General features: G+C 34.7%; 1 protein-coding gene across 2 annotated transcripts in view; it reads right to left on the bottom strand.

Moving 5' to 3' along the window:
• The window catches only part of sli (slit guidance ligand), a 360459-nt gene that overhangs the window by 32573 nt on the left and 312671 nt on the right, over nucleotides 1-15215 (bottom strand). For both annotated transcript variants that reach the window (XM_089090917.1, XM_089090918.1), the window contains exons 26-28: nucleotides 13923-14146; nucleotides 2425-2495; nucleotides 625-765 (exon numbers count right to left, since the gene is read on the bottom strand). In XM_089090917.1, the coding sequence (XP_088947043.1) occupies nucleotides 625-765; nucleotides 2425-2495; nucleotides 13923-14146 (436 nt within the window). The remainder of the gene's footprint in view (nucleotides 1-624; nucleotides 766-2424; nucleotides 2496-13922; nucleotides 14147-15215) is intronic.

Genomic DNA, 15215 nt, shown 5'->3' with positions numbered 1-15215 from the left:
TCTGCTTTAATTCCATCAGTTTATTTTTGTGCTTTATTTTCTTAAGCCATTCACATTATTCCTTTTCTCTGAAGAAAAAAATGAGCCCTCCTTTTTAAAATCAGATTAATTAACATTTTTGGTTAACAAGGTGATCGACAAATCTAGACATACATTTAGACTCAATTCCATAAAGAAAAAAAACTCTGCCTTTTTAAAACCCAATTGGTTCTCTGCAGGTTCTAGTTCTTTTGTATTAAATTTTAAGCCAATAAAAAGAACGAAAAGTTTTTGAGTCACGACATTGTTTACAAGTAAACTCTCTGTTTTTCTGTGGTTTGTCAGAGAGATTGGTGATCCAAAGATGCTGTGTCCTATATGGATGGATCGTGAATTACCTCTGTAATTATCAGTAGTTATATCGCTACTGGATCAGTCCAGAATTTATGTTCTAGCCCTTGAACCTCTTAAGAAAAGTAGATATAGGAATAAAAATAACCATTTAAATAAAAACAATCTTAAATAACAAAACCATCCCTTTTCAATTCAGCTAAGTGACTGTTGGGACACCATGAAAATTTGTCAAACTTTTTTCTACTTTTTTTTAGACATAAAACAGAAAATCAATAAAAGTAACTCTCTAACCTGTTTCGCGTACGGCCTCTTCAAATCAAACTTCTCAGCTAGGCCACCAGATTGTCTAGCATCTTGAGGAGGGGATACTGGTTGATTTTCTTCTTTTTCTTCTTCTACGTCTGAACTGAACTGAGGACAGCCTGGTCCGACCTAAATTTATAATTTTGATCTCTTTATATTTTATATTTGCAGAAACAAGGTATATAGCAAAGATTGAAGTAAATAAGAAAATGTAATACAAAATTGAAACAAAGTAGTACAAACTGTAAACTGATAAAATTTAAAATTCTACCACTTTTATTTTTCAGAATTTAACTCTTACATATATATATATATAGCTAAATAAAGATTATAAAGGGAGGTTTAGTATTTCAATAGCATTATTAAAAAAGAATTGAACTGAAAAAAAAACAATCAGCAATGTTTACTGTGAGTTTTCACATGACCCGTCTCCGGTTGACCTGCAATACTTATTCTCGGCTTTGGGGCTAAAAACAAATCCTTCAGCAGATCTCGTTACAGGTTTTCATTGTTCGTCAGCTCTATAAATTTTCAAACATCGGTTTGACAGTAATTTACTGTGTTCTAAGGTGATAAATATACTTTTCTTAGAAGAAAAAATGGAAACCCCTCTTTTTCACGGATATTGAAATACACGAAATTAAGATTCAAGCAAAGTAGATTGCTCTAAGTTCATCTAAATTAATCTCGATTAATCCATCCGAGTAGTAGATTATAGGGGACGTAAAGCTATACATGGCAAAGATAATACCACCGTCTAGTCTATTTTCTTCTTTTTTTTTATTAGTACCAGATTTACAAAGGGTTGTTTGAGACCTTTTTCTCTTATAGGTGATTTTACAATTTTTATAAAACGTTTTTTTTTTGGTGCCTTGTTTGGATTCTTTTGGGTATTTTATGGTTTAAATGTTTATTTTTGGATTAAAAAAATCCACTTTAACAATAACTCAGAAGTGAGAAATTTCTACTGGAAACAGTAGAAAAAAACGTTTCTATATCTCATTTCAAGACAGTCAAAAACACAAAACCTAAAAGAAAGTAACTAATAAAAAATCGATTTTTTTCTCCTTATTTATAACTGAATCTTGTCTTTGAATGTAACCCGCCCAAAAATAACAATCCAAATAATTAGTAACAAAGAGTCGAAACAGGGTAGGGGATAGATAATAGGCCTGTGTTTCACTGAAACTCGTGCCTTCCTTTGAAAGGAAGAACAATGTGGCCTCATGTATTTTTTCCCAGGCCACTTCAAATAGAAGGGGATGTCGCGGAAAGCTTAGAAGAGGGTTTACCTGATTGGAAATTGAGTTCTAGTTTCTTTTTTAGAAACTAGAAAGCGGATGGATAAGAGAAGAAGAAGAGGAGAGAAGAAAGCGATTGGAAAAGAGAAGAAGAAGAGAAGATACGAAAGCGATTGGAGAAGAGAAGAAGAAAAGAAGAGAAGATTCGATTGGAGAAGAGAAGAAGAAGATACGAAAGTGATTGGAGAAGAGAAGAAGAAGAGAAGAGAAGAAAGCGATTGGAGAAGAGAAGAAGAAGAGAGAAGAAAGCGATTGGATTAAAGTGAGATGCATAAAAAACTACCTTTTTTCGTAGTTGCGTACTATAAAGAGGATCAAAGTGCCGGTGAGTTAAAAAAAAATTACCTTTATCACAAACAAATTGTATTACAAAAAGCTTTCCATCAAAATCTATATTGCCTAATGTGGGCAATTAAAAAATTTGATGAATTAGTAAGGACCTAAGGTCGAAAAAGCTGAACAAAAACGTTTGAAACTCGATGCTTACCTTATGTTGTAATTTAGCAGCCTGAAGAAAGTCCACAAGCTTACCATTGATCCAAACTTCTTTCATACATCCTAAAAATAAATTAGTTTAATTATGACACAAGATTAAAAAAAAAAACATTACAAAATTATTTCCGAAGTTCTGTGTTTTCTTACTTAAAAAGTTTTCTTATTACAATTGGGTTTTCCTATCTAACCTTGACTTTTGCCACAGCTGAAAACTGAATATTAATTTCAAAACTTTACTCAAACTCTTCAAATATTATGTACCAGTATGTAATCATACATAATATATATATATATATATATATATATATATATATATATATATATATATATATATATATATATATATATATATATATATATATATATATATATATATATATATATATATATATATATATATATATATATATATATATATATATATTATTATTCATTTTTATATATTTATATTATTTTTATTATAATTATCGTTATACAATTTCTTGTTGTTGGGTTTATTAGAATAAAATTCCCTTCCGCCAAAACAAATTGCAGCAAAGTACCTGAGCCTCGAATCATTAATTTCTCCTCAATTTCTTTCAGCCTCATAATCTAATCCAAGAAGTAAACAAGTTAATTTTCAAGAAAAGAGGTGGACGAAGAGAGAAAGTGTAAGTGCTTGTCTTTCCTCTTTTCTTAATTCTAAGAACGACAAACAAAAGACAGAGAGGAAAACAAAAATCGTTTATGGTAATTTTGCCGGCACATTACAATGAGTTTACAGCAAATAAATTACCATCGACTTTTGACATAAATGCCCTTAGCGACAGAAACAGTTCTTCGGATAAGTCCGGTGAAAAGAACATAGTGCTAAACTGTTATATAAACAATGGCATTAAAACCAAAATCCTCTTATTTCAAAGAGCCGATTAATGTAACTGTTCTATTTACGAATAAAGTACATAAAATGGGGTCTCGGGCCATATCCCCTCTTTTTTACCATGAAATAGGTGAATACCATTCCCAATGACAGTTTACAAAGGCCAAGATTCAGATTTTCAAACCAGTTGGATTCAAACACATAGAGGTTTAAGCCCATGACACGCCATGATCAAAAAGGCTGCTTGTTAAGCGCCGCGAGAATCTTAAGACTTGTTACATCTAGGCACTCAAACTGTTACAGATAGGCTATTATTACAGTAATTTTCGACATTCTGATATAGAGGAAAGATTTGATACTCCTGACTGAATTAGTTAAGAATCATCTATTTAACTTTTTATCTTTGCTTTCTGAATTCAACAAAAGGCAGCTTTATAGCAAAAGGTGGCTTGTTAAGCACGGTAGGAATTTGAAGACTTGTCACATCTAGGCACTCTCAGCTGTTACAGGCAGGCAATTATTACCGTAACTTTCGAGATTCTGATATAGAGGAAAGATTTGATATTCCTGACTGAATTAGTTAAGAATCATCTATTTAACTTTTCATCTTTGCTTTCTGAATTCAACAAAAGGCAGCTTTATAGCAAAAGGTTGCTTGTTAAGCATGGTAGGAATTTAGATTAAGAATGATCGATGATTAAGAATCATCGATTTACTCTTTCATCTTTGCTTTCTGAATTCAAAAAAAGGCAGCTTTATGGCAAAAGGTTGCTTGTTTGATGCGGCAGGATATTGAAGGCTTGTAAATTTCTGGGCAAGCTCAACTCTAACAAGTAGCGTTTTATTATAGGAAAGTGTAATTTAGTAGATTTTGCCATAAAGGAATGATATGAAATTCCTGACTGAATTAATTTTAAATGTTCTATTTATCCTCTCATATATACTTTCAACAAAGAAAAGACCCCTGTCGGATCGTCGGTCATAAGACGGACATTTACAATAAAGCTTTAATTATGCTAATATTCAGCAAACGGTAGATTTGTAAATCAGTTGAATCCAATCATGCTCACAATAGAGGTTTAAGCCCAAGACCCAATAAAAAAACAAAAAAAGTAATACAATAAAATAAAACTGAAAGAAAAGGTCGCTTTTTCAGTGTGCAAGAAAATTGATGAATTCTTTACTTCTAGGCAAGGTACATTCTTATAGGCAGCTTTCTTTTAAGGGAAATTGTAACTTTGTACATTTTACTGTAAGGAAAGGTATGAGATTTTTGGCTAAAATAGGGTTTAAAACCGGCAAAATTGTCAGCATAAGTGAAAAATTAAAAAATAATAATAAAAGAAACAAAATCCGAACAGTTATAAAAATTGCGACGAAGACCACACTGCCTTTCCATCATAAACAAATAAGAAGAACAACAGAGGAATTTTTTTATACAAGACAGTGGAATTTAACTTTAAATGAATATTTCAACCCCATATCCAAGGCCCGTCCTCAGCAAAACCGACGAAGAGAATAAAAATAATATAAAAGACACTTACATTGAAATTTAATAAATAAAACTGCTTAAAGAATTTTTAAAACAGCCCTAATATGATTCTTCAAGGAAGTTCAACCAGGACGTCCTGGTTGAACTTCCTTGAAGTAATGATATTAGGGCTGTTTCAAAACTTTTTTAAACAGTTTTAATGATTGAATTCTAATGTAAGTTTCTTTTATAGTGTTTTTATTCTCTTCGTCTGTTTTGCTGAGGACGGCCCTTGGATATAGGGTCGAAATATTCATTTAAAGTTGCGTTCCACTGTCTTGTATAAAAAAATTTCCCTGTTGTTCTTCTTATTTGTTTATGTTATAAAAATTAGCAAATACGCGCAAATAAAAAAAAAAAAACGGCCAAACAGGGTTTGGTCTTTTGGAAACAATGATTATTTAATTCTCTGAGCTTTAAGACGAAATACATCCCTAGCTTCTTTCGATATTGCCAGGTGTTCACGTTTTTTTCGTGACTACTTTTTATGTATGTTATATTTTTTCAGTTTTCTTGTTCCCCTTTTTGACATTTTGTTCTTCATTTGTAAGTGCGGACACGTGACAAAAACTCCACTGCCAGTAAAACAGTTTGTTTTCCTGAAAAATCAAAGTTGTTGGCCTTTGTTTTTTACTAAAAAAAAAATTCAAATTGACCGTTTCACCCACCAACTTTACATTGATAAACGGTTTCTTTCTTGAAGACAATAAAAAGAACAAAATAGGAAAAGCAAAACTTTGTCAAAATTTTCTCTGAAATTTGGGAAACGGCCGGATCTCTTGCTAACTGATAACTAAATTATCTAGCTACCCTATATGGCTAAATCTCTGTGGCCCAAAGTATTATCAGTCTGCTTAGAATGTCAGCGTCCTAGCCCAAAAACGTAAGTAACAATTTTATCAACGAATTTGTTTTCTCAAACTAACAGAAAGTTCTTGCAAACCCAGTGCTTGCAAAATTCTAGAACGATTTAGACCTAACAATTTAACAATTCAGAGCAAACTAACAATTTAGATCTGGAGAAAATTATTAATGAATTTACAGCGCAAATTGAAAACAATTCCATTTCCGCGATCCAAAAGAAACTGGTTAGTAATAGGGACGGTGGAAAGAGGCCGTAAGACAGTGAATCAGCAGTCTAAGGTCCATCGACGAATTTTTAGCGTCATTGTCTTCTTTTTTTTGTTCAAAATATTCAGAAGTTTTAGGCACTGAATTTGTTTTCTCATAGATCAGTTGACACTGAGTGTATTTTCTTTAAAAAAAAAACACACACACACAGAGTTCCCTAGAAAAAACTGCACATTTGCTAGAGCAATAAAAGCTAGATTCCTAGAATTTAGATCAAAGTGGAAAGAAATTTTTCCTCTGATACAAATTTAATTAAATATTTAGATAGTCTGATGAGTGATCTTGAGGGATGCATATGGGTTTATTACCACTTATCTCTTGAAGTTTATTTGTGTCTGAGATCGTAAACACTAGTTCCGGATGACGTTTCCTTGTTTTCTAATCTAGTTCATACAGAATGAGAAATCATAAGCCATCTCCATTTTTGTGTTTGTTAAAATAACTTATTGAGGAGAAGAAACATTATTAGAAGATCTAGAGAGGTGTGTAGCCATCAAAATATTTTATAGGGAAATTTTATTGTCCTTTGCTCCGTCATTCATCTTATTAAAATCTCTTTTTGCATGAAGCAGTCTTTGTGTTCCAGGAGTGTTGTGTAACTGGTTCAAATGATTTATTAGAAGCAGGCCTGTTCTGAACAACAAGTTGATTTATTTTTACTTTTCAAATAAGTCAGTACTGGATTTTGTTCAAAATTAATGCATGCGTATGATCATACCACAAAATAAAAAAGGAGCAGTATATTCCGCTCCAAAACCGGTGTAGGACGATCTATGCAGGTCTCCCCCTCCATTGCTGAAGAGTGGGTATAAGGTTCTTCGGCTCTATTTTGAATCTGAGGAATACATTGGCGCTAAGAAAATCCCGTCAATAGCTTTGGTAAATAACCACCCAGCAAACTTGTCTCTATCTTGTTTTCAAAACCTAAAGTAAAAAAGCCTTGGATCGGACCAACTTCTCGTAAAAAGACTTTGAGCTTGCACCCCGAATAGGAAAGGTACATCGGTTTGCAGCATCCCATTGTAGTGTACGAGGTCCCAGATCAAAATCTGATAGGCATTTTCACATGACTAACACGGTCAAGCCAACCCCAATGGGGATTAGTTACCGAGACTAATCTCAACCGACAGGTACCAAACAGTGAACTTACGATACGGATATACGTACATAGTGCTCAGGCGAGACCGAAAGCATCAAGACAGTACTAAACGGTGCATAAACCGAGGTAACTTTTCCATTCCACAATCGACCAAGCATCGCCGGGTTATTCAACAATACAATAAAGGGAATTAGGACATTCTTCATTGTATGCTTACTACCCTGAATTTGAAAGCCCTAGCACGGAAGATCTTGACAAGGGTGCGGGAGCATAGCAACGTATTTTATCAGTTTCTATCGAATATCAGGTACCATCTAAGAGAATCCAGATATTGAGCAAAGATAAACCGTGGTTCGACGTCAACTGTACGAAGACGACCAGAACACAGCAGGAAGAACACAAACGCTGGCTTTGAGGCAATCGGGTTGTGTTTCATGAAGGCACGTAGTGATGAGGTTTATGTGACTGGCCAATCCCGGCTACAATACAAGGAGAATTTTGCCAGAAAATATTTCTAGAAACAGCTGGTGAAGGGTAAGGACATCCGTTCCCTCCTTCAGATTCACGGGATATTCAAGATTCACAGACAAAGAGTGAAGCGCTATCTCATGCTTTTTCCATGTGTACAAGTTTTGATGACCTAAAGTTATGGAACTCCCTGACGTGCTTTATTGTACTGATACCATCCTCGAACACATCGACTACTCTGCTCCGAAAATCCAACAGGGTCTACAGTACCTTGACGTGACTAAATCATCGGGTCCAGATAGCAAACTATATATTATCCTTAAGTAGTGAAGTGCCGAACAGACAGCCCGCTGGCATCACACCCGACTATGCTTTCACTCCGGATCCTTTCCAAGGGTTTGAAAGTCCACCTGTATCATCCTTAATCCCAATTCAGTTAGTGATTCTACCCCTCTAGGTGATATAGACCTATAAGCCTCCTCCCTTGCATTGGTAATGTCTATGAGAGCATTTCCGCTAAAATCCTAATACATACCTAGAGTCAAGTAGCCATATTAGCGATAAGCGATATGGATCCCACCAATAAAAAGTCCTGCCAGGTTGCAGATTGCTGATCAAAGCACTCAGAGACCACAGATACAAAATGGGAAAACCAAAAACTAGGTAGGCACCTAAAACTCATTACTACTTAAGTGAAAAGATCTGCAGATGCTGAAGAATAACATTGCCACATCAGTGAAACCTGTAAAGCAGTTTCAGTTTGCCATAAAGGATACAAATGAAGTGGAGCGGGAGATAATGCTGCTTAAACAAACAATGAAGCAATCTGTTATACAAATTGTACATGAACTCACAAGGATTGAGGACTGGAATAGTGATATACCGTGATGCCCAGGATTTAAATGAAACAATATCAAGTTATTACCAAGGGAAATTTAATACGGTCTTCAGGCTGAAGCGTTTGGAAAATAACAGTCAACTAGGAGACTGAAGCAAATAGAAAGTACAGGATATATGCATCTTTTCTGATAACGAAGCAAGTCTCAAGACTCTTGAGAGGATTAATAGCAGGCAAATAAGTGAGTTGGAATGCTATTAAGCATTCAGCAAATGTTCAATGGATATCGAATTACACTGATGTGGGCTCAGGGACACTATGGGATCACAGGTAATGAATTGGCAGATCAATCAGCTAAAGACGGGGTATCACTGATGTACTTTGGACGGAAAACTTTCATCCCATATCTCAAAACGGCTGGAAACCGGCAATGAGGAGACGAGCTATGAAAAAGCGGAGCAAAACTAGCATAGAAAGGTGGAATACAGAGAATCAAAGGAAGTGACTCGGAAGTTTAATCCTACGCTGACTACGCCGACTTAATGGGTCTGAAATACAAATAGTTACTAAGGCTTTTAGGGGAATTGGAAATATTTGGAAATGTCTCAGAGATGGCCATCGAAACAAAAAAGTATATGATAGAAGAATGTAAGGCCGGGATAATACACTGGTCAGAGGTATTTCATAAGCATGATGTTAAGATCGAGGACATTATTAGCGAAGGTGTTGTCTGACAGCTGGCAAAGAATATGTTAAAGATAAATCAAAACACGTTATCAGCAAAAAGTTTTTTGTTAAATGTTATTTGTTAACATTTAGGTTATCTGACCCATTGACTTTTAAAATCTGTAGAAGTAAAAAAACGCATTGGGGCAATACCTTCAGTAGTTTCCGCTCTTTGCTCTATTTTTAAATTCCCATCAGAATTTTAGGTTTCCTTTTGGCTGTGGATACAATGGACCTTTGGGGCCTGAGCCCTGACTCAGTTTGGTAACTCCTCCTATAATAATAATAATAATAAAATCGGTTCTACCGAAACTACTCGATGCTTGACTGCCTAAATGCCCAGCACCATAAATGGGTTAATTTCTAACCCAACGGCAGGATATTAGGGTGCCAGCATGTTGATACCACAAAAGCTTTACATAGAATCTTACGAGTCAAAGGCTTGTTGATCAGAATCTCAATCGCAGGGAATTTGTGGTCACCTATTTGAGGTTCTTTTCAAAGAATTTGTATTTTATGTAAAAGGTTGGTGTTCCTCAGGGTAGTATAATGGAACTCTCACTTTGCTTGACATATATCCTTAACATAAGGGACACTCTCACCAGCCCTATACACAATTTCCCTGGCGAAACCCCGTTAAACAGAGCTGTCCACAAAAACAGTAACCAATACAGGCATCCCTGTGTCTACAATGAGATCATCTATAGATATAACAAAGCGGTCTGTTGCTGTGGATAGTAAACTTCAATGTGCCCCCAACAAAGTCACAAATAACCCGATCTTGAGACGGCATCCCAACTTAATACTTAAGGATAAAGCTATCAAGAAAATTGAAGAACTTCATCTTTTAAGAATTCATATCTCTTCAGGTCTCTTTTGAGGCGCACATCTCAATCTCTTCTGATCCTCCCGCACGAGAAAACCGGGTGTGATTATTTATCAGCACTAGTCATACATTAGACCTACTGCAAAATATACATTCCGAAATTTTGCAGGGATTCCAAAGACCCTACTAGAACCACTTCAAATGATCGAAAATAAGGATGAAAATGACAAGACATCAGCAATGATCGGATACCTTTACAACTCTGAGTGAGAGATTTGATGCGGCACCAATGGCAGTTTCCTACGAGTGCATCTACCACTCTCCCTTTGACGAGCTATCTCTACTTATACCGGCGTTTGCCAAGCCTATAAGCAAGCCTAACCCGCAGAAAGACTGTACGCTTCAGATTTGAAAACTTAAAGAACACCTATGTAAGACGTTATTTTTGTATTTTGTATTTTTCCATTACTAAGCTGCCTTGTAAGTTTAAGTAGACCTTATAAGGTGAAACTAAATAGTGATAAATTTTCGCGCTTATTTTACACAGGACATCACAATCACTAAACAATAAAGACTGTTCTCAGATGTGTTAAAATATTAATAAAACAGTTTTAACAACTGCGGTTTGGCGTTACGGGGCTTTATGGAATTACGTTTAGAACAAGGATTGACTAAAATTGAGACGTTTAGTAATATTGCCATAGACATATAAAAAGAATAGAGACCAGCATTCTATAAAATTTCGAACAAAGAGCGAAAACTAGTGAAGACACGGCCCCAGTGCGTTTTTCTATTTCTACCGATTTTGAAAGTCAATGGGACGGCTAACCTAAATGTTTACAAATAACATCTGAAAAAAAAACTCTTTTTTTAGATAGTGTGTTTTGATTTTCAACGGTCATGCTATAATAATAATTTTATGTTTAAAAGGATAAAATGATAATAACAATAAAAATAATGCTGAAATACATGCAGATCCAAATCTCAAAATTTTCTTAAGTGATGCATTTTTCCTGGTGTATTTCCGTATTTAATGGTGGAAACAGTACCCGAGAGGACGAACTGAGAAAACCCCACCCCCAACTCGACTGCAGCAAATCAAAAGATGTTATGCTGCATGAGAGTTGAATCGCTAAACAAAAATATTATTTTCTCTTTTTTTAACTGTTAATGGTATTTATTGGCGACCATTTTTAACACAACGATTATTTTTTTTTAATAAAAGATAAGGAAAAATAAATTTTTATACCAAAAGTTCCACTTTCCAACTATTTTTAAAAGTGGGAAAAGGGAATACATTTTGCTACCTTTCGGAAAAAAATATTAAATATTTCTAACTGTCTTCAGAGCTAAACAAGACATAAAAGCAAATAAGATAAATACAGATCCAGGACACCAGTCCCCAACAGGCATAATGTACCTCAATTTTGAATTACAACAGCCAAACTAGGCAGAGAAGTAGCAGGATTTAAGAACGAACTCAAAATATTAGAAGGCTCATATCCTTCTCCCTTCCTCCAAGGTAAATTCTGTCAATGCCTTGTTTCAAATATCACACATTTTACCGATAAAATATTTAAGAGTTTTTTTAAGGAGAAAATTATAAAGAATTTTCCCCTGTATGTAGAGTATGAATCAGAGCCTGATAAAAATTAAATGCACTTAATGCATATCTATTTTTACTGTTTACAAAGTACTTTACCGCAAGGCTTTTTATTTCCTTTATTCTGCCGCCCCTTTTGTACTGGACTCTAAGCAAAAGATAAATAAACAACCTTATCATTTTCAAACGAAAAGTGACGCGGTCCTATTTCACAGTAAATTTCCTGCCCTATCAAAAATTGGAAGAAATAAGTTAACAGTAGTATTTTCCCATAGTAAATTTTAGGAATCACATAATGGTCTGTCATAAATAAGCATCCAAAATAGGCGATTTCCCTCCACTTCCATTATTTTCTTCGTTATAACTGAGGATGACTGATAGGTTTAAGGCTGGGAAATTACCAATACGTAGATAAAGTGATGCGATTTAACTCGTGTAGGGGCTTGTCTTGATAGTCGAATATCGACAATAAAAATTCATCATTTTTGGGTAGTATTTTGAATAACGAAAATTGCGCTAAGAGTACTCTTATTCTTGGTACTGCCTTCAAAGATTTTAGGACGTCAAAATAAAAACATTTTTTGCCTCCCGGACCCGTCTTACGTCTATTCATACCTAAAAACAATAATTTTCTAAGAATTCTCTTTTGATTGTTTCAAAATTATGAAATCTTTAAGGGAGAACAAAAATTTCGTCAGTGTTGCTACGTTAAGCCGTAAAAATAGATCAGCTAAACTAACTACTTAAATTTGAAAACACGTTTCGTCCGTATTAACTCAAACATTAAAAAAATGTTGGTTCCCTAAGACATCTACACCTTCAAAGGAAAGCTTACACCTTCTTAAGCTGTTTGGTGACACTAGGTTTTAGCTTCTTTTTTGCTGAATTTTCATCCACGCTGGGTTTTTTTTTCTTTTTTTTAAATTTGGTGTCCGTTGCTACCGAAACCTACATAACAACATATGGAGGTTCTTTTCAATAAAAATTGGGTACTTACGTGTTATTGAGACTACACTCAAGCTCTTGATCTGAGTAAAACCGGTTTCTCTGTTTGCATTGGGAGACAATTAGCCCAATCTCAGTGAGATAAACTACTATACAGGCATATTCTAATTAAATATTTAATATATAGAGCTGGTTAGTTTAGGTGTTTAATATAATGCGTTCTGGGCGGCCTGCTTTCCATAATTCTGTAGTTTCCCGAATTTTGCTACTAAGGTATAATTTTTTTTTATCATATTTCGGTTTATTTCTTTAGGATTAACATATAAATACCAAAAACTGATTCCCAAATGTTCCTAGTTTTTGAGATACATTTGGTTGTATAGACCTCAACTTAACCAGGTCAGACATTCATGTTTCATTTTCAATATCCTTGTTGTTGAAATACAATCTTTTGCCGGGATGTCCATTGGTCAGATACCAAAGCTGTTTTTTTTATAAAACGTCCTGCAAAAACGTTAATTCTATGGGACGTTTAAGATGACTCTTATCGAGTAGAGCTTCTAATACTGACCATTAAACGAAAAAAAAATCCTTCTTTTGTACAGCAAGAACAGAGAGCATATCAAAGTTGGGGGAAAACTAACTTATAAGAATTTTGAAAACTAATTAAGAAACGGAATAACCAAGTGGAACAATATGCCAAGTGGATCTGTTCACTTTAGATGGGGAGGGGTTGTGGGTTGTAAAGACTCTTAGAAAAATTGACGTAGCACCCAATTGAGTTACCAAATCCATACTGGTGCATGGAACTCTCATATCATTTTGGAGCCAAAATTCATGCTTATTTACTCTAAGAGAAAACAAAATCGAAAAATCATAGCAATAATAAAAAAAAATCCAAGCTGGAATATGGAATTCCCCTGTCACATTGAAATACAATTGTATGTGTCTTCAACATATTCTATGAGATAAAAACAAAGAAAAGCTGGAACACGGAATTTTTCTGTCGCTAATATGCAAATTATATATTTTTAACGAATTACAAGAGCTAAAAAAAAATACAATAAAGAAATGTATTGTCAAGCGAGTTTAGCGGAAACCAAATGAAAAAAAAACAACTTGCAAGCACCTGGAGAAGCAGTTAATGCAGGCAAAGAAAATCCCAGTGGAGCAATACACTGAGTGAGCCCATTCACTTTGGGATGAGATGGGTGACTTTTACGATTCTTTAAAGAAAAACATTCCGTAGCTCCATTTGAGTTACCAAGTCTAAGCTGGAACACGGATTTCTTCTGCCATTTTCAAACAAATTTTTAGAATTTTTAAAAATCTTTAAGATTAAAAAAAAGTTAAACAAACGAACATAAAATCGAAGTTAGAGCATGGGATTCCTATACTAAATTCAAATATAGCTTTTCTGTGTCTTTAATCATAATGAATATCTAAAAAGTAGACAAACATTACCTTTAAAACTACTGATACTTCTCAAATGCCATTGATTGTAGGCCTTCTTTGCCACTTCTTGTGGTAGACCTCCTATATACAAGGAACTTGATATTTTCATATAGTCTTTCTCACCATCATTAATGATTGTTCGACTAGCTCCTTGATTTACTCTCAAAGTGAAATTTTTACCTCTTGATATCAATTCAACTGTGTGGTATTTACCGTCGTTCACCGTTTCAAAACTAAAAAAAATAATACTATTTTAAGTTTCACATGGTCATGTCCAGTGGATACTAAGGATGTGGGAATCCCCATGGAGCTAAAGAACTTATAAATATGTCCCAAAAATAGATAAAATAATATAATATTTGAAAAACAATATTTATGTTGTCCTTATATATTCTATTAAACCCCTTCTCCCAGTAAACTTCTAGCTAATACTTTAGTTCAACTTTATAGGACTCACTTGAATATATCTGGGATCTGTTTTGAACACATTCAAGGGCAGTAAATTGTCTTTCCAGGTAGAAAGGGAGGAAAATGAGGAGGTTCCGATTCTTCATGTGACAAGAAACAACATCGGCATTCTAGCTCTATCCCATTATCCTCTATGGCTTTTCATAGACCCATCATTGACACTTCTTTTTCATTATTGAGGTGTTCCTTTTTCAAGGCTTTCTTTTTTGTCAATCACATATTGTGGTCAACGGTAATACGACTTGTTTTATCGTACGAATATTCGTTAGGCGCATGATTTGTTGCGTATTTTGCTTGTAGGTCCATGAAGCGAACAGTTGCAGGATCACTCAATCGCTTTTAAGGGGTTCCGATTCTTCATGTGACAAGAAACAACATCGGCATTCTAGCTCTATCCCATTATCCTCTATGGCTTTTCATAGACCCATCATTGACACTTCTTTTTCATTATTGAGGTGTTCCTTTTTCAAGGCTTTCTTTTTTGTCAATCACATATTGTGGTCAACGGTAATACGACTTGTTTTATCGTACGAATATTCGTTAGGCGCATGATTTGTTGCGTATTTTGCTTGTAGGTCCATGAAGCGAACAGTTGCAGGATCACTCAATCGCTTTTAAGGGGTTCCGATTCTTCATGTGACAAGAAACAACATCGGCATTCTAGCTCTATCCCATTATCCTCTATGGCTTTTCATAGACCCATCATTGACACTTCTTTTTCATTATTGAGGTGTTCCTTTTTCAAGGCTTTCTTTTTTGTCAATCACATATTGTGGTCAACGGTAATACGACTTGTTTTATCGTACGAATATTCGTTAGGCGCATGATTTGTTG

This window comes from Artemia sp. Qi Xiang Cuo, chromosome 6, assembly GCF_049724085.1.
Source record: "Artemia sp. Qi Xiang Cuo chromosome 6, ASM4972408v1, whole genome shotgun sequence".
Classification (NCBI taxonomy): domain Eukaryota; kingdom Metazoa; phylum Arthropoda; class Branchiopoda; order Anostraca; family Artemiidae; genus Artemia; species Artemia sp. Qi Xiang Cuo.
The sequence above is the reverse complement of the archived record's forward strand: the minus strand, read 5'-3'. Positions and strand labels throughout refer to the sequence as shown.